Source organism: Heptranchias perlo, chromosome 29 (assembly GCF_035084215.1).
Source record: "Heptranchias perlo isolate sHepPer1 chromosome 29, sHepPer1.hap1, whole genome shotgun sequence".
In the NCBI taxonomy this organism is placed as follows: Eukaryota; Metazoa; Chordata; class Chondrichthyes; order Hexanchiformes; family Hexanchidae; genus Heptranchias; species Heptranchias perlo.
Genome location: NC_090353.1, coordinates 24,683,563 through 24,709,347, shown reverse-complemented (window position 1 = coordinate 24,709,347; position 25,785 = coordinate 24,683,563). Strand labels below are relative to the sequence as shown.

Here is a 25,785-nt window from a genome sequence, read left to right as displayed (position 1 = left end):
AAGAATCGTCCTTACAAAAACATTGCATCATAGACATTGGGCACTATATTGGGCCATGTAGCGCCCGTTGTTTTGGCAATACACGGCCTCTCTGACATCCAAGACGACTACGCACACACGTTTCCAGTGTGACGTGCGCCGGACGCCAACTTGGTATAGGAGTTAGTGCAGGCGCAGATAACGAACGCTGGAAGCATGTAAAATAGGGTGAAAATGGCTTCAATCAATGTGCAACACTGATTTAAAGTGATAAATCCCAAAATAGTGTCTAACGCTCAACTCAACGCACGGTCTTAACCCCGATCATCTAAGCATGTCTTAGAGTGCCTGGAGGACCTCCAACAGCGCTGTTTAGAGGGACCATGCAGGATTTACAGGTTAGTGGCTGGATTATTGCTTCTGGCTGCTGAGACATTTGTAACCTTTTGGCAGTCTCCTGTACTTGAATACAAGAATGCGGGGACATAGCCTAACATTTAGAGCCAGGACGTGCAGAAGTGAAGTTAGGAAATGTTTCTACACGCAAAGGGTAGGAGAAGTTTGGAACACTCTTCTGCAAATGGCAGTTGATGCTAGCTCAATTGTGAATTCTAAATCTGAGATTGATAGATTTCTGTGAACCAAGGGTATTAAGGGATATGGGGTTAAGGTGGGTATATGGAGTTAGGTCACAGGTCCAGCATGATCTCATTGAAAGCGAACAGGCTCGAGGGGCTAAATGCCACTGCCACTTGCTGCCTCCTAATATGCGCCACCTTCTCCTTCAAGAAAGCGGGCCGTGTGTCTGGGCAATGTGCCTGTCATGGTTGAATAGCTGCCAGTGTATGTGGCCTGTGAGTTGTGGGTGGGCAGCTTGCAACAGTGGTAATGTGTAAGGGTGAGAGGAAGCATCTGGTTGGAAGAGTTTGTTGGTACATGGGTGATGGGTGGTGTAGTGCGTGGTGCAGTTGGTAAGAGATGCCACTTGACAGTTGACCTCACTCACCTTGACCACTCATGTCAAAGCATTGAACTTCTTCCTGCACTGCATCCATGTTCATGATGCTGTGTGCCTGGCATTGACTTCGTCCCCCGCTGCCTCCCACTGTCTTTAGGACTTGTGGATATATGTCTGGAGGGCCTCTTGTGCCACCCCCCTCCAGCGGATATAGGATGCCCTTTCTTCTGTCCACCTCTTGCACCAAGGTCTCTAGTGCATCAGCAGAGAACCTTGGTGCAAGCACTCTCGCAGGCCTGGTACCAACTCATAATGGCAGATTGGTGAGGTCTGGCGTGCAGATTGGAGGATGTGGGATTTAGTAGTGCGCAACCTTTCTTCAATGTTTCAACATAACTTATCAGTGTGTAAACGTAGGGATGGGACCTGCATCTGTGTTTTACGTGTGCAATGTCTGATCTCTGTTCAGATTCCGTGCAGACAGTAGACTGTTATTTTCAGCAAATAACAGGTACCAGCTACCTTTAAGAGATTTCTAAGAAACATCCTCATTTTAAGAAATTGGGCTCCCCCTGGTGATGGAAAGTGCAAATTGCATTGATTCCACATGCAAGGCCTGGAATGGAACACTGACTGCAGGTTAGTACTCAGGCCGGCCAAAACTTGTGTCCTGTCTGCGCAAGGGTCATTGGGCACGGGATAACAGCGCATCACACTACCTGCACCCAAAAACGGCCCTTATCCAATTTTCCCCCCCTTCCCCATTGTGCCAATAATCTTTCAAAAGAAAGAACCTGCATTTATACAGCGCCTTTCATATTCTCAAGGTATTCCAAAGCTCTTTGCAGCCAATTAGTTACTTTTGAAGTGTAGTCAGTGTTGTGTAGGCATTTAGTCAATTCATGGAAAGCAGGCATACATTGTTACTTGTCCCAAGCATTAGCATACCTGCTATTTCTTGGCAGTATCTGAAGCTAGTAGGCTATGGGAATGCAATGTGTTACCCCAAGTTGACATCATTATTAACTGACTTTTAATCTTTCAAAAATCTCATTTTTTGAACCAGGGTTTCTTCAGGAGAAGCCAACAGAATAATGCTGCGTATTCCTGTCCTCGTCAGAGGAATTGCTTGATTGATCGAACCAATCGGAATCGCTGCCAGCACTGCCGACTGCAGAAGTGTCTTGCGCTTGGAATGTCACGTGACGGTAAGAGAGAAAAAGGGAACTAGCTGTCTTTTTGCTAATCACCTTTCGTTAAATGCTGTATTTGTTGTGAACATTTTTGTGTGTGTTTTAAGAATTATCCGCAATTAGGAAATTGCATATTTTCCTTGCTTCAGATAGTTTGTCGATTAGAACCCAAACAGACCCCAGGTCCAATGAGCTGACAACTGATTCCCAGCGGCAAAAATGACTGGCAGCACTTCAGTGCGAACCTGGCTCTAGTCAGGAACAGCCAGATCAGTTTTATCACATTTAGATCATATTGAGTTTGTACTCATCTCAATCTGCTGGCATAGGTTCAGTACATTGCTCCCAAATAAACACATTCCTGGCCAAACTATAAATTTTATTCAAGTATTGAATTCCAAGGCACGAAACCAAGCACGTTGGTCTTCAGTTCACTATTCTTGATCCAGGCATAATATGCTTCCCAATGATCTTTCTTTTTAATTACACAGCGCTTGAAGCCTGGACCATAAACCAGTAGGTCTCACCTGTAGGCGGCAGCACATTTTAGAAGTTTGACCAATTTGACTTTCCTGTATCTCTTCAGATTCAATTGTTGGATGCGTGAATGATTGAATGGACAGTAGTCCAAAGATTTCCAAATTGGTTATTTTTATCTGGAGTTTATAGAAACCCTGAGCACCATCCTTATACAAGCACTGCTTTGCTTTGTAGGAGGGATGATCTATTTATCAGAGTTTAACTACTGTCAGATTGCTAATGGAATGTTGCTATGGAACTGGGAAATGGGATGCATTTAGCAATAGGCAGCATTTTCAGCAATTTCTTGGGTTACATTATATTAAGATGTGATTTGATAAAACGTTAGTGGATTTTTAAACTCTCTGCATTCCATTCTTCTGTATTGGCGTTTGGTCTCTCTTAAATACCTGCATTGGAAGAGTGTTGGAAGGATGTTCATCTTTTAATGCTCCTTTTAAAAATCAAATGGGTTACTGTCACATTTTGGTACTTGTTAACAATTTTCCACAGAGAGGATTTAGAAAAAAATTACTTTTAATGTTGAGTTTTGAAGTGCATTCTCGCAAGTTTTAAAAAAGAAAGGCACCTAAATGAAAAGTGGTTAACATGCGAATGGAAGTTGTTTTCCCAAAACAATAAGCAATTTTCTGGGTTATCTTAGTAATTGGAAAACATCTTCCAGCCACTTTTAATGCCAGGCAGAAGGTGGGCAGTAGTGGATCAGCCTCCCGTTTTACACCGCCGATTTTTGTTAATTCTTAGCTTAGGGTTCAGACATATTGTTGGGGCAGAGAAAAGGGGGCTTTACTCTGCATATAGCTCACACCACCAAAGCTGGAATGTTTGAGAGTGACCTAGAGTGCCAAAAGTGAAAAGTGTTTTATTTTCACCTGGATGAGCATGAGACATTAATTGCAAGGGAAATATATATTTTTTATTTTCTCTTTTAAAAAAAAATTCCATTCTCAATGGTGAATAAAGGTGATCTCATTAGAAGAAACAGATTTTCAAAATAATAAGCAGAAATGGGGGGACTGAAATTATAACAAAGATTGGCTGATTTCTGAAGAAACACTTGTCCTTTTAAGCAAAGAAGTGTTTCTCATTTAAGCGCCTATAACAACTATCAAATTAGTAATCACATGATTATTTATATAATTATTAATAAAGGAATTAGTGATCACACAATTACTAATAACCTTACTTTCCTGTAGCTGTGAAGTTTGGTCGCATGTCCAAAAAGCAACGTGATAGTCTCTACGCGGAGGTACAGAAACATCAACAGCACCAGGAGCAGCTGGCAACAAAGGAAGATTCAGAGGGACTTGCACGAGTCTACACAAACAGTGTCAGTAGTGGACTGGGCGATCTGGATGACATCAGCAGCACATTCTCAGACGGGCTCCTGTTTGACTTTCCACTAACCCCTGAAGGGGGAAACAGTTTTTATAACTTTGATCTTTCAACCTCTGCTGAACCATCTCCAGATCAGTCTGGTATGGATGTGAATGACATTAAACATATAAAACAGGAGTCCATATATGAAATCATGCTAGAGCCCAGTTTGTTTTCATATCCCTCTCCGGAGAATGGTCAGCTCGCCACAGAAATTTCAATGGCAGAGATAGGTATGTATCATTGTTTCTTATTTAGTCAGTATGTAGCTATGGGCTAGAAATATGGGCTATCATTCTATTTGTTCTGCCCACAAGATTGCAAGATATAATTACAGATGAAGAAGGCCATTCGACCCATCTTAATTCATCCGTCCAGAGAGATCTTAAATTCTCTCCCTTCCATTACCTACTGTTCTGTGAAATGAAAGTTTCTCTTTGAAGTCATTAAGAACACACTGCAGTGATTCTGTCTGCATATTTGTGTATCCCCCTATTAGCTTAAAAATGAGAGCAATTTTAATATCGCAAGTTATGGAGATGAAACTACATAATAAGGGAGCAATGGAAACAAGAGCATAGAAATTCCATTTTTTTTCCTGCATTGGAAATAGGATCCATAGGTTTAAATTCATGAGTGTGACTGCTTCTGAGCACAGATTTTCGTATCAGCCCTTTAAAACCTGCATCCTCTTCTCTTGTCCAGATCGGATTGCACAGAATGTGGTGGAATCCCATTTGGAGACTTGCCAGTACACAACTGATGAATTGAAGCAGCTTGCCTGGCAGCCCTATACACAAGAGGAAATCAGGAACTTTCAAAATAAGGTACTGATTAAACCCACTTCAACAATTTCTGTAAAGAGAAAAAATATAACTGAAACAATGCCCAAGAATTAGTGTGTTCTCCGATTTTATTTCAGTTTGTCTTCACACATTAAAAACACAAAAATTAATTAAAAATAACATTCTCATTTACTCCAAACTAAAATAGTTGGGGGGGAAACATATTTTATACCGGGGGTTAGAATCTGTTTAAAGAGATTACAGTAAGAACACACATTCCACTGAGATTTTATTCCTGATTTTAACCCTTTGTTACTCCCCACTGTAACAACAATATAATCTTTTACCTTCTCATTCAATTGATGAACAACTCTGCCACCTCAGCCATTGCATTGTGACAGATGGGGTGCGTCTGAAATGCTTGCTGGATACTGTAACCGTCACAGCACAGATGTGAAAGCCCCATAACTCCAAGCACTGCAGCCAGGAACACGCTCTGAAGTAAAGGAGAAATGCACGGCACTGTGAATTCTGTTAAAATGGGACTAAATTACAGAACTCTGTTGTAGTATTTTCCATGAGTTATTGTTTGCTGCTGCAGACTATCCTCCTCTATTGTCAAGTGTATGTTTGATTAGTAATAAGTATGTGCTAAGTTCGAAGAATTATTTCATTTTTAAAAATGCATAGCTAAAGATACATATTGATCACCTATTCACTGTGTTACTTGATAGGTTCAGAAACTACATGTGCAGTATACAATCTGGTGGTGTCTTTTGTGTAGTACATTCACTTTGGTCCTGTGTTTGAACAGTCCTGCGAGGCCATGTGGCAGCAGTGTGCAATCCAAGTAACAAACGCAATCCAGTATGTTGTGGAATTTGCCAAGCGGATCAGTGGATTCATGGACTTGTGTCAGAATGATCAGATCATACTCCTTAAAGCAGGTAAAAGTGACATCCATGCTCTTATTCTGACAAAAATAGCCATGTATTGATGAGGACAAAACAACATTGTTCTAGGATATTTGTACATAGGGACCACAGCAGGAATATCTCATTTTCAATTAAGACTAATGGAAATGCACAGCAGAAAACAGCAACGTCAAAGTAGCAGTAAAGCTGAGGGCCTGGGTGGGATTCAGGATTACAACCCTGTAATTTCACCTCTGGGCCTGGTTTGAATCCAACTGGGATGATATCTTGCAATAGGTTGAAATGAAGGGCGTCTCCAGCTGTACTGTAAGTCAACAGCATAAAAAAAACTACCTTCCAATTTTTTTTTAGCCTATGTATACAGACATAGGGCAGGATTTTAACCAGGAAAAACAGGTGGATTGGGGGCATTGAAAATTGCAACAGTTTCAGACCTGCCTCCAACCCCGCCCATTTCCGGTTTTCATTGGGGCGGGATGAGGTGTGGGCAACTAACCCGCACCCAGGAGGCGGCTTGGTCACTAAAACCTTTCAAGGCGGCTGCGGGCCTCCATTTTGAAAGGTTTCGCGATTTCAACCCCTGGGGGCCGGGATTCCCGGGCCTTCTCCTTCACGCCGCATGAGAGGAGGCGAGAAGGCCTGAAACTGCAAGTAAGTGCCTTTCTGGCATAGCTTGTGGGCTCGGAGGAGCAGGAGTGCTTCCCCCAGGCCTATCAAGCCTACCTGTAGCAACCCCCCGCCCAACGATCACAGACCCCCAAGATGACCCCCGACCCCCCACTCATTACTGACCTCCAATGACTGACCTCCCCCACCCCCCGATGACTGACCCAGCCATGCCCCTGTGCCCATCCATGCCTCCCACTACCCCCCCATCATCCATACAATCTAAGACTTACCTGAAGACCTATTCCTTGCTCTGCTCCCAACCGACTGAGGCCAGCCTGTTGCATGGGCAACTGACAAAAAAAAATAAAAGACGTCCTTACGTCAAAATCATAGGGACATCCGAGAAACCCGTACTTCCGGGTTTCCCATCTGCGATTCGGCCGCCCCCCTCCCCTGTAGTCCCCTTCCTGGCTCGGGGTCAAAATCCTGGCCATAATCACCAGTATAGAAATTTTATTCCCAGTACATTCTCTGCTACGGGCCGGCGGGGGTTATGTCTGTGGATGTGCTTCCTCCAAAGTTTTAATCAGCTGTTGATGTGTTAACCTGCTTTCGGAGGAATGGACATAGGACAGATTCTTTAAAGAAGGTAAATAATTACAGGCTATGCATCCACCCAAGGTAAACCTACTGAGCCTCATTTGGGAAAAAAAATTAATTGTAGCAAGACCCTACAGTAGACGGCAGCAATTTGCACTTCTAGAGTGTCTTTCGGGTAATAAAATGTCCCAAGGCTCTTTACAGAGGCTCAGGAAACCCGAGCAAGAAGAAGGAGGGAAGTTAATGGAGGTGATTGAAGGCACAATCAAAAGTTTTAAGGAAGCTCATGAAGGTGTGGGAATGGAGGTAGCAAGACCGACAGGTTCAGGAACAGAATTCAAGTGCAGGCACATGATGGCTGACGGTCCTACTACTGATGTTGAAGCTGAGGGAAGGGGTATGTTCAGTAGACCAAAGTTGCGAGAGTGGACGATCCTCACTGGGACATAGATGTGGGGACGAGATAATTGGACGATGTTAAAGGTGGAAGTATACCTTTTATCTTTACAAAATTTATATAAGTTATATATTTCAAGATTTTAATTTAGGCTATCTCTTGGAGGCTGTAAAACAACAACCAGCAGACACTCCAGTAGAATATATTTCCTTCATTTCAGTGGAATATTCTAAATATGTGGTCCAGAAGGATGTTCTAGAATGTTTGTAGGGAAATACCAACTGTATGACTGTCTTTGGAAAATTGCCTGGATGTCCTTAAGTGCATCTTTATCAATACTGATAACACTATACATAATATCATTCAATTTTAAAATGATAGGTATAGTATGGCAAAGAAATCATAGGAATTATAAACAAGTTCGGCACAGAAAAGGGATTAGATTCGATTCCCTCCCCTTTTGTGCTGATTTTCAGAACTATAGCTATTTTTGTTACAAAATAAATCATACTTGTGAAAAGCAATTAAAAAAAAATCTGACAATGGATTTACGGCCTGGTTTTGAAAATAGGTAGTCCTTCTTTTAAAGTGAATGTGAGGGCCAAGTCAGATCTGAATTGTTTACAAACTAGTAACATTAGAACTGATTTACTTACTGTCTAAAATTGTAAAGTGATGTATTAATCCTAGAATTACAGCACAGACAAAGCCCATTCAAGCCATTGCGTTTGTGACGGTGCGAGCTCAATTGGAGCTATCCTATTTCTTTCCCCTTTCCCTGTATTCTCTTATATTTTTCCTTTTCAAATATTTAATCCAATTCCACTTTAAATGTTATGATGTGGAGATGCCGGTGATGGACTGGGGTTGACAATTGTAAACAATTTTACAACACCAAGTTATAGTCCAGCAATTTTATTTTAAATTTAAAATAAAATTGCTGGACTATAACTTGGTGTTGTAAAATTGTTTACAACTTTAAATGTTGTTAGTGTCTGCCTCAGTAGCCACTTGTAATAAAGTTTTCCATGTTCTAATCACCTTCTGAGTGAAAATAAATTCTTTTCACTTTTCCCCCCTTCTTCTAGCAAAAATCCTGAGACCATGGGCTCTATTTTAGCACCCGCTATCGGGTGCGTTCCTGGCGGGGGGGGGCTCCGAAAATCGGAGAATTCCGGAGCTGGACCGGAGCCCGCCTCAAACCCGCGCACTTCCGGGTTCCCCGCTGACGCGCAGCCCCCGCTGGTGGGAATCCTGCAGGCAATTAAAGCCAGCGGGATGCCACTTGACAGTATTTATTTAGGTATTTCAGGTCATTAACTGACCTGATTAAGGGATTATGTGGGATTTTAGAACAAACTGGGACTGTTTCCCACACTGGGGGAAACACTCCCAGGTCAAATGGACCTGTGGCTGCTGCAAAGGTCCATTTGACAGGTGGGGGGTGGGGGGAGACCCTCACCCATTGCAGGAGGCCACTCTGTCACTTGGGACAAAGTTCGGCCTCCACCACCCTCCTCCTGACAGTCAAAGTCACCAACCTGCACACTTAAAGTGGACTGGGAAAATAGATTAAAGGGTAAGACGGTACATGAGCAGTGGTGTTCATTTAGGGAGTTATTTTACAACTTACAAAATAAATATATTCCACTGAGGAAAAAAGGGTGTAAAAGAAATGACAGCCACCCGTGGCTAAGTAAAGAAATCAAGGATAGTATCCGACTAAAAACAAGGACATATATGGTAGCCAAACTTAGTGGGAGGATAGAAGATTGGGAGTTCTTCAAAAGACAGCAAAAAGTAACTAAAGGATTGATTAAGAAAGGGAAGTTAGATTATGAAAAGAAATTAGCAAAAAATATAAAAACAGATAGCAAGAGTTTCTATAGTTATATAAAAAGAAAAAGGGTGGCTAAGGCAAACATAGGTCCCTTAGAGGATGAGACCGGGAAATTAATGGTGGGAAACATGGAGATGGCAAAAATGCTGAACAAATATTTTGTTTCAGTCTTTACAGTAGAGGACACTAAGAATATCCCAACACTGGACAAACAGGGGACTCTCGGGGGGGAGGAGCTAAATACGATTAAAATCACTCAAGAGATGGTACTCAGTAAAATAATGGGACTCAAGGCGGATAAATCCCCTGGACCTGATGGCTTCCATCCTAGGGTCTTGAGGGAAGTGGCAGTAGGGATTGTGGATGCTTTGGTGATAGTTTTCCAAAATTCCCTGGACTCAGGAGAGGTCCCGGCAGATTGGAAAACTGCTAATGTAACACCGTTATTTAAAAAGGGTAGTAGGCAGAAGGCTGGAAATTATAGGCCAGTTAGCTTAACATCTGTGGTGGGTAAAATTTTGGAGTCTATTATTAAGGAGACAGTAACGGAACATTTAGATAAGCATAATTTAATAGGACAAAGTCAGCATGGCTTTATGAAGGGGAAGTCATGTCTGACAAATTTGCTTGAGTTCTTCGAGGATATAACGTATAGGGTGGATAAAGGGGAACCAGTGGACGTAATGTATTTAGACTTCCAGAAGGCATTCGACAAGGTGCCACATAAAAGATTATTACTTAAGATAAAAAAATCACGGGATTGGGGGTAATATTCTGGCATGGGTGGAGGATTGGTTATCCAACAGGAAGCAGAGAGTTGGGATAAATGGTTCATTTTCGGACCGGCAACCAGTAACCAGTGGTGTTCCACAGGGGTCGGTGCTGGGTCCCCAACTCTTTACAATCTATATTAACGATTTGGAGGAGGGGACCGAGTGCAACATATCAAAATTTGCAGATGATACAAAGATGGGAGGGAAAGTAGAGAGTGAGGAGGACATAAAAAACCTGCAAGGGGATATAGACAGGCTGGGTGAGTGGGCGGAGATTTGGCAGATGCAATATAATATTGGAAAATGTGAGGTTATGCACTTTGGCAGGAAAAATCAGAGAGCAAGTTATTTTCTTAATGGCGAGAGACTGGAAAGTACTGCAGTACAAAGGGATCTGGGGGTCCTAGTGCAAGAAAATCAAAAAGTTGGTATGCAGGTGCAGCAGGTGATCAAGAAAGCCAACGGAATGTTGGCTTTTATTGCTAGGGGGATAGAATATAAAAACAAGGAGGTATTGCTGCAGTTATATAAGGTATTGGTGAGACCGCACCTGGAATACTGCATACAGTTTTGGTCTCCATACTTAAGAAAAGACATACTTGCTCTCGAGGCAGTACAAAGAAGGTTCACTCGGTTAATCCCGGGGATGAGGGGGCGGACATATGAGGAGAGGTTGAGTAGATTGGGACTCTACTCATTGGAGTTCAGAAGAATGAGAGGCGATCTTATTGAAACATATAAGATTGTGAAGGGTCTTGATCGGGTGGATGCAGTAAGGATGTTCCCAAAGATGGGTGAAACTAGAACTAGGGGGCATAATCTTAGAATAAGGGGCTGCTCTTTCAAAACTGAGATGAGGAGAAACTTCTTCACTCAGAGGGTGGTAGGTCTGTGGAATTTGCTGCCCCAGGAAGCTGTGGAAGCTACATCATTAGATAAATTTAAAACAGAAATAGACAGTTTCCTAGAAGTAAAGGGAATTAGGGGTTATGGGGAGCGGGCAGGAAATTGGACATGAAGCTGAGTTCGGATCGGTCAATGCCCTGTGGGTGGCGGAGAGGGCCCAGGGGCTATGTGGCCGGGTCCTGCTCCGACTTCTTGTGTTCTTTAGATTTGTGGTTGGGATCAGATCAGCCATGATCTTATTGAATGGCGGAGCAGGCTCGAGGGGCCGATTGGCCTACTCCTGCTCCAATTTCTTATGTTCTTATGTTCTTACCCCGGGGTCCAGAGACATGTACCTACCTTGCGGACCCCCTCAGATGTACATCTTGCGGATGGGAGCCGCCGTAGCTGCAATCATGACCTCCTCGGAGGGCGACCAGCCTCGCCATCCACGCCGTCCACTTCTGACACGTGGAGCTCCACAACAGAGTGCTGTGACACATCCACCTGCACAGCAGGAGGGAGGGCTACCGCAGAGAGAGATGCGTCGCAGAGGGCACTACCCTCGCCACAGGGTCCACAGACCGAGGCTCAGCCTCCTGGACCTCTCTGAGCAGCAGTGCACACAGAGGCTCAGAGTCACTGGACATGTAGTCGTGGACATCTGCAGCCTCTTTCATGCCGAGCTGCTCCTGGCTGGCCCGAGCACCATCTTCTTACCTGTCGCTGTCAAAGTCGTCGCTGTCAAAGTCACCACTGCCCTCAACAACTTCTCCTCCGCATCCTTCCAGGGTGCAACCGAGGACATCGCCGACGCCTCTCGGTCGTCTGCGCAGAAGAGCCCTGCAAATACAACTACACCCACTCTGCAGTGACACAATGGGTGGCATCAGTTGTGGGTCCTCATAGTGATCCTCAGGAGCGGGCATTATTGCACAAACCAGACAGGATTCGCGAAGACATGGCAGTAGTGGTGCCAATATAATATGTAATGTGAGTTGTTCAGAAATTCAATATAAGTAACACCCATGACAAACCCTCAAACACCCTTGTGCATCCCCTTCACGCTCACGACACATTTGCCTTACACTGCCTACTGCACATATGTGATGTATGCCCTGTGGCTGCAGCACAGGTAGTGGCAGGTTGAGTGAGGCTGGCCGTGAAAGAGATGCACGAGATGGTGAGTATGAGATAGAGCCATGAGATTGTATGAGGATTGGGTTGAGTGGTAGTGGCGGGATGAGTACTGGCGAGGTGAGTAGGTGCAGGTAAGATGAGAGGGTGAGGTTTGAGTGGGTATGAGGGGTGATGTGACAGAGTAGTGTTGGCAGTGCTGAAGGAGATGTGGGGTGGGGGCAGTGATGTGGCAGACGGAGTGTAGGGGAAAGACTACGTGTACTCACTTTGGCTGACCTACTGAGGTCATTGGAGCGCCTCCTGCACTGTATGCAGGTGGGCGATATGTTGGTTGCGCTGGTGACCTCCTCTGCCACCTCGAGCCAGGCCTTCCTGGTGGCAGAGGCAGGCCGCTTCCTCCCGCCCGCCGGGAGGAAGATCTCTGTCCTCCCCCTCCTCCTCACCCCATGTATTGATACCTGGAGTGAGGCATCATTAAACTGGGAGCAGCCTTCCCCCTGGGCTGTTCCATGCTGTAATTTTTGCTATTTGTTGCAGCATCAGTCAGTGGAGGACTGCCCCTTTAAATAGAGTGCCTCCAGCTGACAGATCTTACTGCGCATGCGCAGCCCGCCCGACGCGCAGATCAGCAGTGGGGAACCCGGAGGAGCAGGTAAGTGGATCCAATTAGTGGATTGTCTGCTACGATCGTGCGGGAAGCTGACTAATTTCACTGGGCGCGTTACCCACGCGCCCGATAGTCCCCCCGCCGAGAACCCGCAGCCCTGCTAACATCGGGCCCCATGTCTTCTTGCTAAATTTTGTCCTCTTGTAACTTTTCTGCTTTTCCTTGGCAGTTTCCTTTGAATTTTTCTAATAGTGGATGTTCCACATCCCCCTTCAGTTAATCCTGCAGTTCCACTTTCACATTCCTCTATGAAAACAGAGACAATGTGGATAATTTTAACCTAACTCGCCGAGCGGGAAACCCATGGGATTGGGTGGAACGCTGGTTTTACACCCCGCCCAATATTACTGTATTGACTTCAATGGAGAGTAAAATCAGGAGGGACGTAAAACCAGTGTTGCATCCAATCCCGTCAGTTTCCCGACGGGCCGGTCAGGTTAAATTTGCCCCCAAAGTGCTTGGTAAGCATTTCTGCCATTCCCTCAATTCTCAAGTACAAATGACACCCCTTCTTTAATTAACCTTTTTACATCTGATGTGCTTATAAAAGCCCTGTTACTATTTTATATTGAAGCAAACCAATTATTTTTTTCAATTTTGTCCTCTCATTTGAAAGATTCTGTTTGGAATGTCAATTTTAATGCTGGTGCGACACTCTAAATTCTAACCACACACTCAACTTTCTGTTCCAAACTAAAAGGTGTTAATTTTGTGAGATTAGAGAGAGAATTTTCTGTCTTTCTATTCTAGGTTGCCTTGAGGTCTTGTTGGTTCGAATGTGCCGAGCATATAACCCTTTGAACAATACGCTGTTTTTTGAAGGAAAGTATGGAGGCACGCAGATCTTCAAATCATTGGGTAGGATTCGATTTGCATGAACATAAGGAGGGGGTCAGAAGTAAATGCAACTGGCCTAGAAATTCGATGGTGCTAAACGGCATCTAAGCCTCCAATATGGCGGGTAGGAAGCGAAGGCTCATTACGAGCCGGAAGTGTGCCGCCCGCCATATTGGTATAGGCAAAAAAAGAGGTTAAACTGTTGATTTAAATTTCCAGTTTAGTCATGCAGTAGGATCATTTTAATAGGATCCATGGTGAAGTACATCACATGCTGCGAGCATGGAAAATTGTAAGCCCATTGCACGCTTGTGGAGACTGAGGGCTCAAATATATCCGAAAATATTCTGTAATTTAGGAGATTCTCAAATGCTACTTTATAACATTCAGATTTAGGAATTTACAGAAATAATTTACTCTTGCAGCTGTTTGATGATGACAAAGTGTAGCTCCATTATCCACAATCTATTTTTAGTGAATTTCTTCCCACATATTCCTGCAGCTGCATTACAAGGCTGATGGTTTCCTTTTTTCCTCAGGTTGTGATGATTTGATCAGCATTGTCTTTGACTTGGCAAAAAGCTTGTGCTGCCTGCATTTAACGGAGGAAGAGATTGCATTGTTCACAGCTGGCATCTTATTGTCACCAGGTATGTAAAATATGAATGTTAAAGCATTAAAGTGGAAAATGCAATGGCTATTGGCCATATCTTGTATTTTAAAATGTTCTGTTGCTGTGTGGCCTAGCGATGCTGTCTGTTGGTTCAGTAATATCGGACCAAAGCATGGGTTCTTTTCCATGATTGCTCACTTGATATATCTCCGCCTAACCATCCAGTGGAGCCCAAGTACTTGCTGAAAGGGATATTGGGGGGGGGAAGGGGGGGAAGATGTAACGTACCCCAATTTTGTGCTGCTCCTCATGGCTATTTCATATGTGGTCAGATAGTTCAGCCAGTTGATGACTGGACTCTAGGCTGATCAGCTTGAGTTTCAATTACAGCAAAATTTACTTTCATTGTTCCAAAGTGGATATAATGAGTGGCACATCTTAAGATGTAAGAAGGAAACAGGAGACTGAGAAATGCTTGCCATATTTTTGAAATATCTCTTAATTGTTTGGCAATAGAAATGGGCATCAGTCATGAACCCAATGGCATTTCATTTCAATGGAGGAGGCTAGTTTCCACAGTAATATCTTCCCTCTTCTTCCCCTTTTCCTGCAACCCCACCCCCGCCACCACTATTTTTTCTTTTTCTTTCTCTCTTTCACCCCCCACAAGACAAGACTGGTAGAGCCTTACCTGGGGAACTTTCCACAGATACCTAATGACGGGGGAGAAAATAACTTAGAAAATGGGGTAATTTTTTTTTTAGTTCTTACTTAATGGGGAAATATCCTAGTTAAGACCATGTTTTATCAAAAAGATCATTAACTGATCTGATCCAACAATGATGAAATTGTGGACAGGAATTTCCTTGTTGCCAGTACTTCCTGATCAAGGTTGTTAGAAATTTGCCTGTTTCATGGCTGATGTTCCATTTTTGTATAATTTAACTGAACAGCAGGTATCATGGTATGTGAAAAACTGTAATTAGGAGCCAAACATTCCTCTTTAAATGTAAAACAAGAGAATCTCTATCTGTTTTTCTCCTTAATAACAACCTGCTCACCAGAATCACAAGAACATGCAGCTTGGAACATGCAATTTCTGGAAATTCAATTTGTTAGATCCCTAATTATAAAGAAAAATGGGCGTCCTTTATTGAATCACTTCATTTCCCTCCTTCCTTTGATCGGATAGCTTAAGATTTGAATATCTTAAAATCAAGAAACGTCCAGTCTGTGATTGAATATTTTAAATTGAAAATAGAGGTTCCTGATTGAACTGTTGTAAGATATAGATAAGTTTTCTCTCCCCTTGAGATGGCTGATTCCAGTGACTAGTTATCTTATTTTCTGATCTGAACATTACTGGAAAGCCACATAAACATTTACTAGAACAGTTTGTGGACAGTTCTCACCTCACAGCCCATTTCCAAGGCCTTAGTGGCATTGATGGAACAATAATTTCACCATAAACCATTGCTACCGAACACATATACCGTATTTATACAATAAATACAGCATATTGTTATTATTTTCTTTCAGCACCTTAAAAGTTATAGCAACTAGATAAAAAGGTAGGGTGCCTTTAAGTTTGCTTTTTTTATTTGTATAATTTATAGAGGCAAATAAGAATCAGATCCCTTTGTCAATTCAGGTTCTGTTTGCCAATATATAAGTGGGATGTTAGCTTTTCCCAAGATATGTTGCCTATACCCACCTAGCAACCATCTCAATAACTGAGCAACCCCACTGAATGAAGGCAAGATTGACTGAAATTATAGGTCAAAGCCTTAAGTTAATGCCACAAAATTTAAAGAAAGAACTTTAATTTGTAAAGCGGCTTATTACGTTCTCAGGATGTCCCGAAGTACTCCGTGTCGAATGTTTTTTTTTGCAATGCAATCACGGTTGTCATGTTGGCAAACCTGGCAGCCATTTTGCACACAGCAAAGATCCCACAAACAGGAAATGATTTTGAAAAGCCATTTAATCTTTTATGGAGGTGTTGGTTGAGGGGGGAATATTGGATAGGACACAGGGAGCACTCCATGACTCCTTTTAAGAAGTGCCAAGGAATCGTTTTCAAAGGCAGACAGGGACTGGGTTTAATGTCTGATCTGACAGGTGAATATTTCTTCGTCAGTCAGGAGTCCAAAGTTGCTTTTTGAGTGAATGAGCTGCAAAAAGGAATTTATTTAATGTGGAATGGTATACAGTGAGTTTTTATTATTATATAAACTGAGCTGCACATGTTATACAAATATTGGTTGAGTGGCCATCAAGTTCGCCATGCAATAAACCAGTAAGAGACTTCATAGGCAGCTAATCCATTATCATTCCAAACAGTTTTAGTTTTTAGGTATGGAATAATGTCTTGCATTGTCTCTTTCTTTAAGATCGACCATGGCTGACTGAAGCTAGAAAAGTCAAGAAGCTACAGGACAAGATTTATCAGGCATTGCAACATGTCATTCACAAAAATCACCTGGATGATGACAAGTTATCAAAGGTATATTAATGTGCCAGCTTACCTGTAAGTTAGAACATTTTGTTTCAGGAGAAAAACAGCTTGGGGTCATAAACACAGAAATTAGTACGACTGAGTACAATCAACTGCAGCTAAACAACAACAACAACAACAACAACAACAACAGTAATTTGCATTGTGTAGCACTTTAATGTAGAAAAAAGTTCCAAGGCACATCACAGAAGCGTAAGGGGGTAAAATGGACACCAACCCAAAGAGATATTAGGAGAGTTGATCAAAAGCTTGGTCAAAGAGGTGGATTTTAAGCAGTGTCTTAAAGGAGGACAAGGAGGTGGAGGGGTTTAGGAAGGGAATCACAGAGCATGGGGTTGTAGGTGCCTGAATGCATACTGGTCAGTGGTGGGGCGAAGGGCGGGAATGTACGAGGCCGAAGTCAGAGGATTGGAGAGTTCAGGGAAAGCATGTAGTGCTAGCGGATGTTACAGAGATGGGGTGGGTGAGGCAGTGGAGGGATTTAAATACAAAGGTGAGACTTTTAAATTTGAGGCATTGGGAGAACTGGGAGCCAATGTAGGCCACCGAGGGTGGATTGATGGACTAGCAAGACTTGGTGCAGGATGGGATTCGGGCAAAAGAGTTTTTGATGAGCTAAGATTTACGAAGGGTGGAGGATGGGAGGCTGGCCAGGATAGTATTAGAACAGTTGAGTCTGGAGGTGACAAAGGCATGGATGAGGGTTTCAGTGGCAGATGAGCTGAGGTAGAGGTGGAGGCAGGCAATGTTACGGAGGTGGAAGTAGGCAGTCTTTGTGATGGAGAGGATATGGAGTCGGAAGCTCAGCTCAAGGTGAAATGTAACACCAAGGTCGTGACCAGTCTGGTTTAACCTGAGACAATGGGGGGAGTTTTAACCCACCTCGCCCTGCAGGAACGGGGCAGGCGCGCAGTTGAAATAGTTGAGCAAAGACTTACCGCCACGTTCCCACTCCATTCTTAACTGGGCCCTTTTTCTTGGCAGCCAAGGCGTCCACCCAAGGTGGGAACTTCATTTAAAATATGCTAATCAGGGTCCCATGACATCCAAAGAACCCCAGTGGAATTTTAACAGCCTACTGGGCAAACCACCCAGTAAACACTAGCGAGGAAAAAGATGAGGCCCTCTAAGGTGAGTCACAAACTTCCTTTAGTGGAGCCAAGATGTACAGGAGTGCTCCTCCAGACTCCACAAGGAAAGGGTGGGCATCTGCTATCCTGGGAAGTTGAGGCGAGCAGCTGGCCAGCAAGATGTGAATGAGTCATGGCTGTTAAAATCAGTTGAGGCGGGAAGGCCATCAGCACCACCACCACCCCCACCCCGGGCTTCTCACCCAGGAGTTAAAATCCATCCCAACAGCCGAGGAGAGGGATGGGGTCAGTGGCAAGGGTACGGACTTTGTGGCAGGAGCCGGAGATGATGGCTTTGGTCTTCCAAGTATTTAGCTAGAGGACATTGCAGCTTATGCAAGACTGGATATTAGCTGAACTGTCCGACAGTCCACACAAGAGGTTGTTACACAAGATTAAGGCTCGTGGGATTGGGGGTAATATATCAGCATGGATTGAGGATTGGTTAACGGACAGAAAACAGAGAGTAGGAATAAACGGGTCGTTTTCAGGTTTCAGGTTGTAACTAGTGGGGTGCTGCAAGGATCAGTGCTTGAGCCTCAGCTGTTTACAGTATATATCAATGACTTCGAGGAGGGGGCCGAGTGTAATGTATCCAAGTTTGCTGATGATACAAAGCTAGGTGGGAAAGTAAGCTGTGAGGAGGACGCAAAGAGGCTGCAAAGGGATATGGACAGGTTAAGTTAGTGGCAGATGGAGTATAATGTGGGGAAATGTGAAATTATCCACTTTGGTAGTAAGAATGGAAAAGCAGATTATTTTTTAGAAGGTGAGAGACTAAGAAATGTTGGTATTCAGAGGGATTTGGGTGTCCTTGTACATGAATCTCAGAAAGTTAACATGCAGGTATAGCAAGCAATTCGGAAGGCAAGTGGTATGTTAGCCTTTATTGCAAGGGGGTTGGAGTTTAAGAGTAAGGAGGTCATACTGCAATTATACAAGGCTCTGGTGAGACCACACCTGGAGTACTGTGTACAGTTTTGATCTCCTTGCCTACGGAAGGATATACTTGCCTTAGAGGGGGTGCAACAAAGGCTCACCAGCTTGATTCCTGGGATGAGAAGGTTATCCTATGAGGAGAGATTGAGTAGAATGAGCCTATATTCTGTGGAGTTTGGAAGAATGAGAGGTGATCTCATCTTGAAACATATAAAATTCTTAGAGGGCTTGACAGGGTAGATGCTGAGAGGCTATTTCCCCTGGCTGGAGAGTTTAGAACTAGGGGTCATAGTCTCAAGATAAGGGGTCGGCCATTTAGGACCGAGATGAGGAAAAATGTCTTCATTCAGAGGGTTGTGAATCTTTGGAATTCTCTACCCCAGAGGGCTGTGGATGCTCAATCATTGAGTATATTCAAAACTGAGATCGATAGATTTTTTGACACTAAGGGATATGGGGATAGGGCGGGAAAATGGAGTTGAGGTGGAAGATCAGCCATGATCTTATTGAATGGCGGAGCAGGCTCGAGGAGGCCTACTCCTGCTCCTATTTCTTACGTTCTTACAACACAAAGGCAGTGATTTTACTTACGTGTTTTCAATTTTGTTTGGGTGAAATGCTGAATGAATGATTAATTGAGCTCTAAGAGAAAGATTTACCAGTTGGCTATTTTTATCTCCACTCTATAGTAATCCTAATCCCAAGTATAATCTTTATCTGAGCCGAGCAGCTCTACATATTTCAGGATTCAGGAGCATTTTTCTTTGGTGCTCTTTGTTTCTGTTGTGTAACATTGGCAAAAATGTCAGTAAATTTCGAACATTGAATGTGACCACTTGAATTAGAGTATAGTATGCTCCTTGTGACCTTTTAGGGAGCAGCTATTTTTGTCTGCAAAAATTATATTTTGACGGTTTACTTAAATTATCTGTTTGATGCAAAAGTTGGAATAGTTTTGCATAACTTGGAAGCGTGATGTCTGTTACGTATTTGAATTGCTTGCCCGTCCCTTCCCCTACGCGCTTGGGAATTTATCTTAATTCTGACTGATATCACAGATGCAACCAGCAACTTAAGTGGCAGAGCGTGTCTAATCCCACACCAAATGATAGGTTTTCTATTGTAAATATTTACATTTGTTATGTACTGTACTTAACATTAGAAAAGGTTTCGCTCATGAGGAAAATCAACTTGCATGTGAGTGGAGGCAAATACAGATTTGTCCAGTTAATAAAAGTACACAACTAAAATGGTTCATTGAACAATGAGCACAGTGCCTGTATCAATAAAATGGTGGCTGTTTTCAATGTCAATTCACGTTGAAAGAAATTAAACACAATATACAGTTAACTTTAGTTTCTGGGGCACAAGATCAATCTCCATCACACTTTATTTTTAAAATGGAGTTACATGAAAAACAAGTGAAATGCTGAATATTCGCAGCCTGTAATAAGTAAGGCTGTGTGACTGTTTCTTGCTAAGAGTCATATGTTAAAACATCCCACTGTTGCAGTTCACTGTAAAACTGACCACTGACCAGGAAAATATGAGAGAAGAGCAGGTTGTGTTGGTAACTAAAGAGTTGGTATTCATTTGGTATTGCAGAGCTTACTCTGCACGTCTTTTGTTGTGGTTTCTGTGGGGTAGATTTCCCACCTCCGAGCAGCGTTCGGGTGACAGGCCGCCTGATAGTTTCAACGGAAAGCCCCGTCCATTTTGGGGGCTGGGTTAGTCTGATTTCACATTGTAAATTCCATGTTTCAAATGTAATTAGTCTCAATTCACATAAACATTGTAAAAATGATTCTGAAGTCTTTAGTTAACATTTATATTTATGTATAAATTTATGCTAGCAATATAAGGGAAGATTTTGAGGCCTCCAGTCTGGCGGCAACAGGGTGGTAGTGCCCCAAAAATGGTGGGGTATGACTTGCTGCCCCACCCCTGCCGATGCCATGTTCTCAAGGGCCAACCACTGGATGGATGAAGTGGCCACTGAGTCAGGCGGCAGGCCCTATATCAAGATCCTAGGACACCAGCTGTCATTTTAGGACCCAACTGGGTGGAGCATGTGTTCTGCACAGTTTCAGCTGGCGATGGAACGGTAAGTTTCAATTTATTTTTTGTGGGGCCCGGAGCTCCTCTGGGCTCCACAAAAACGACCTGGGCTGCCGCCCAACCCGGTCTACCCTCTCCACCAAGAACAGAACCCCACCAAGCCCATAAACCAGCCGAGCTGCCTGATATTGCAGCAGGCCAGAGTCCACAGGCTGCCCCAAGGCGCTCATTTTTGCACCCGCAGTCCTGCCAGCCCTATGTTAATGAGACTCAGCCCCTAAAATGGACGGGGCCTCCCTTTGGAACTATCAGGTGGCCTGTCACCCGAACACTGCTCAGAGGTGGGAAATCTACCCCATAGAAACCACAACAAAAGACGTGCAGAGTAAGCTCTGCAATGCCAAATGAATATTAAATCTTTAGTTACCAACACAACTTGCTCTTCTCTCGTATTTTCCTGCCTACCATCGTGGTCAGTTTAGAGCATGCATGTGCCTGAGTCAACACATGTTGTACAATACCAGGTGGGAGTGAATTGTTCCATTTTACTCCGTGTACACCTCTTACTTCAACTTGACATCTGAACCTAGAAATTTTATATCATATTTCTCTGTCCACTTGTTGGCCAGGGGTTGCAGAAACTACTGAGTTTATTCCGAACTGCTGACACACAGGCAAAAGCAACTTTTGAACTGAAGTAACCTGAGTTCAGTCGCTGGCCTGAGCTGGCTGGAACCGGTTAAGTTTCATGAAAGACAAAGGAGATGTGATAAGACACAAGTCCTTATTTAGAAAAGAAGTAATGAGGTAATGCGTTTCTGCAGCCCCTGGCCAACACACTGTTTTAATCAAGGTGTAAACTGGTTAACGTCACTGTTAAAATAGTGGACAGAGAAATGTCATTAAGTGCTCATATGTTAATATGCCAAGCAGTAATTTCTAGGCACCAAAGGGTCCAAAGTAAAAAGAAATGTTCTACTGTTTTGACATGATTTAGAAAAAAAGTTTTTAAGGAGCTGTTCCTGCTTTCCCCAACTCACTGCAGTCTTTTCTCTTCCTCCTCAACAGCTGGTATCCAAGTTATCCATGCTGAAGTCCGTATGCAACCTTCATGTGGACAAGCTACAGCTATTCAAGTTGCTACACCCACAAACAGTGCACAACTTTCCTCCACTCTACAAGGAAGTATTCAGCACAGAGATGCAGTATCCAGACTCCACCAACAGCTAAACTTGTCTGCTCTGTACAACACAGCATTCCCAAAGTGAAAAATGAATGGGTTTAAACTCCTCTATCACCAATTGCAATAGCACTAGAATGAATGTACTGCACTTCATATGGTTTCACCGTAACAGTCAAAAGAATGTAAATACTTGGAATCTAAGTAGTGGAAAAACCCTTGTGCATGACATTTAAAAGCTGCTCCATTGTGTTCATGGACCAGAATTAATTCAAGATTGCAAGACTGACCTTCCAAGGCTCTTTACCTGAAATCTCTTTTCGCCGGTAAAAAGAACAGTGAATTAAAGGAGTATAGATAGTATTTTATCTGTAATGAAAACCTATATATTTTATTAAGGGTGTTTCTTTTTACACTGAATATTCACTGATTTCAGAGTTGTTCTTGTGGTTCATCATTGAAGTTAGATTTTTTTTACGGATCTTTCTTCAGCATTACTACACCGTGATGAAGATTTGAACCAGTGGGTCAAAATCCCTTGAAATTAAAATTCAACAATGCTGAAGACAGCGATAAAAACTCTGAAATCCTATACATGTAAATGTGTATGTGTTTATATTATTAATATATATCTTTAGGTTATGGTCAATAAGGCACCTGCATGTAATAATAGCTAAAAGGTTATGGTGTCCATTAGCACTATGGCCATGTTAGTGGACAGTAGTCTTAGCTTTGCAATGCATTTTATTTTATCCTTATACTAAAATCCAGTGTTTCCCACAGAAGCCATAAAATGGCCTGTTGGTCTGACTGGTGCAGAAGCACATTAGACCTCTAAGGATTACGGTTTCTATATTTTACTACTAGTGAGCCAAGCTATTCCAGGCTATGGGGAGCCCGAAGAACCCTGAATGAAATGGGGAGAAATGCAGTCACAATCGCTGGAAACGTTTCTCTATTCCCTGTTGCAAAATGGCCGTAATCTTCAGGAAGTAACCAGCATAGTATAATCATGAAGTGACATTTGGCCTCTTACTTTGTAGGTACTCAAAAAAACTAAATTAATGTAGCTGAACTACTGGTAAAAATAAATCTAGTATTAACAATTGAGCTACAGTCAGCAAACAACAGTGCTGTGCACCCCTAAAACTAAGAATGCACTTTTTCTCACTGAAAATCCACGTAATAATCGCCCCCCCGCCCCCCACAAAAAAAGGTCCTCATCAAAAATAGTTTCCAAATATTATTTACTTACCATTGCTAAACCTTTAGGGAATTTTTCATCCATTACCTAATTTGTTTCTCACAAAGACAATTTATAGTGACTAGCACACTCCTATATTGACTATCACACTCCTATTGTGACTAGCACACTCCTACAAAGGTTCTAGGACACCCATTCCTTGTACCACGTAATAGAAGCAGTTGCAATGTTCCAAAGAACTGGCTTTTACAAGTATCAAATTTATTTTAGTGTATTTTGTAATCTAATTTCTCCATTACTGGTATCCTATAAGGGAATAATGTATAACAATGTACAAACAAAATTGTTTAAGTTAATTATTTATTGACTCAATTATAGTGTGTAGCTTTACATACAGTGATGGATTTTCAGCACAAATGTGATTTGAAATTTTAACTGGGGTTGGAGAAAAGAAACAATTATAGCAGAGAGGAGGTTGCAGGCATCTTGTATGTGTGCAGTTTGATGGTACTGTGATGGAAATCCATAGAAAGTGACTTGTGCATAGGACATGACATCAACAAAGAGGTGAAACATGAGGTGGCAAATCAGATGCCATAAACCTGATTGTTACACTGGAACCTGCCACTCATTATATAAAGAAGGAAAAATGCTGTGTGTAATTCATACAGGGAAACATTACAAACTTTCGATGTGTTCCCTTGATGGCTGTGTACGTAAACACACTGAGTGAGTGGTGTGATACTGAGCCCAAACAGGCCAGATTCAATCCCTGTCTGTTGGCCAATATCTGCCAGAGCATCAGCGAGACTCACTACAATTGAAATCAATGCCCTGGACTAGAGAGGAGAAAAATCAACAAGTTGATTGCTATTCCTAATCGTTATTCATTGATTACCTTCTGGAAAGTACATATGTGTGGACAGTCGTAAAACCCACTGGGACTCTCAGTCTAGGTTCAAATGTGAAGAATGGTCATTTGGGCAAAGTATTAGAGAACTATCAGAGCCCATGGAACTATAGTATGACTCACCACCTTTAGAGAGTAGGGAACAAAAGGGGAGAAGATGAGAAAGTACAGAATATTGAAAGAAGGAAAGTTTTTTTTATCGAATGGCACTTCTAAAATAGTACAGTCATTATAAAAAGATTCCTGAGCCTGTACTCCCATACTTGGTGCAGCATCTAATCTGGAAACTAGAACAACATATTGGCAGATTACAGCTATGGTTGCCCTGAAGGCCAGTATTGCCTTTTAAGTAGGTGCATAAAAAAACTGCTGAAACAACAAAGTACAAAGTATTATTTTTCCTATGTTGAGTAAAGTTGAGATGTTTGGACATGTGTAAGCTAAGGATCTGCTTGCTGAATTCCAGATTTTAAGCACTTTCTTTTTTGTTTACAAAAAATTGAAGATTTCTTTATGAAATATTCATTAGAGAAAGCCTAATATGTGCTTTTGATCTTGCTGTTCATTGATGGGTCTTATATATTCATTTCCACTTCTTCATTGCAGCGTAGGATATAGCTTCTGGTTGGATATAAAAAAATGTAATTGGCCTGCACGTTGCATATCCGCTTATCCTAGCGTTTAGCAAAAAACCTATTCAAAAAATGATCCGCTGGGATTCAAAAGGTTGATCCGTTCCTTACAGGATGTGTTTCAGCTCATATGATAGAGTAGTGTCGCGCACCACTTAAAAAAACAAATTAAAACTTACACTGTGTATTCTTGTGAATGTTGTGAAAAAAGAGAAATGAAGCAACACCCAGCTTTATGTTACTCTTTCAATACGATGGAAAATGCTTTCCCGGGCACATTTAATGACAAAACAATATTTGTTATATAGTTTAGAAAGTCATTTTGATGGTTTTTTTTGGTCTGTATTGTAAAACTGTAATTCTATTTTTTTTTAAAGAATGAAATACCTATATAAATGCAAGATGAGAAGAACAGAAAGATTTTTTTAAAAGCCTTGTCTGGATTTCAATGACAAACAAATTCTTATTTTAATATATTGTCAATTTAAGAAAGATTGGGATAACAATTAGTGAATGGATATAGATGTATAATGTAAAGGATGTGTACATGAACCACATTAAAATTATATATTATATGAAGAATGGGTAAATATTAAATGTTCTGTCCATTAGCTTTATCACCTATCAATATTGCATCAGAAGCAAACTATACGTTTTGACAACAATTGCAGTTTTTAATGAAATTTGTTGAGGGATAAATATTGGCCAGGACACAAAGGAGAGTTCCCCTGCTCTTCGAAAAAATACCATGGGATCTTTTATGTCCACCTGAGAGGGCAGATGGGGCCTCTGTTTAAAGTCTCACCCAAAAGACAGCACCTCTGATAATGTAGCACTCCCTCAGTACTGCACTGAAGTGTCAGTGCTCAAGTCCTGGAATAGGACTTGAACCCATAGCGTTCTGACTCAGAGGCAAGAGTGCTACCACTAAGCCAAGGCTGATCCACAAGACTGCACTTTAGGTTATAAACTGACAGAACAGTAGATGGATATGTGAACGTTAGCAATTATGCACTGCGGTTACAGGGTTTACAAAGCATCATTTTATTATTTGACAGAAATTAGCACATAGTTACTTTTGCTGTG

General features: G+C 42.3%; 1 protein-coding gene across 1 annotated transcript in view; it reads left to right on the top strand.

Annotated features, from left to right (window-relative positions):
- Window positions 1-25,247, top strand: part of LOC137299518 (nuclear receptor ROR-beta-like) — a 74,557-nt gene extending 49,310 nt beyond the window's left edge. The window contains exons 3-10 of the mRNA XM_067968323.1: window positions 2,004-2,145; window positions 3,867-4,280; window positions 4,753-4,874; window positions 5,647-5,779; window positions 13,429-13,536; window positions 14,055-14,165; window positions 16,522-16,634; window positions 21,842-25,247. Of these exons, the coding sequence (XP_067824424.1) occupies window positions 2,004-2,145; window positions 3,867-4,280; window positions 4,753-4,874; window positions 5,647-5,779; window positions 13,429-13,536; window positions 14,055-14,165; window positions 16,522-16,634; window positions 21,842-22,003 (1,305 nt within the window). The 3' untranslated portion in view covers window positions 22,004-25,247. The remainder of the gene's footprint in view (window positions 1-2,003; window positions 2,146-3,866; window positions 4,281-4,752; window positions 4,875-5,646; window positions 5,780-13,428; window positions 13,537-14,054; window positions 14,166-16,521; window positions 16,635-21,841) is intronic.
- The last annotated feature ends 538 nt before the right edge of the window (window positions 25,248-25,785 follow it).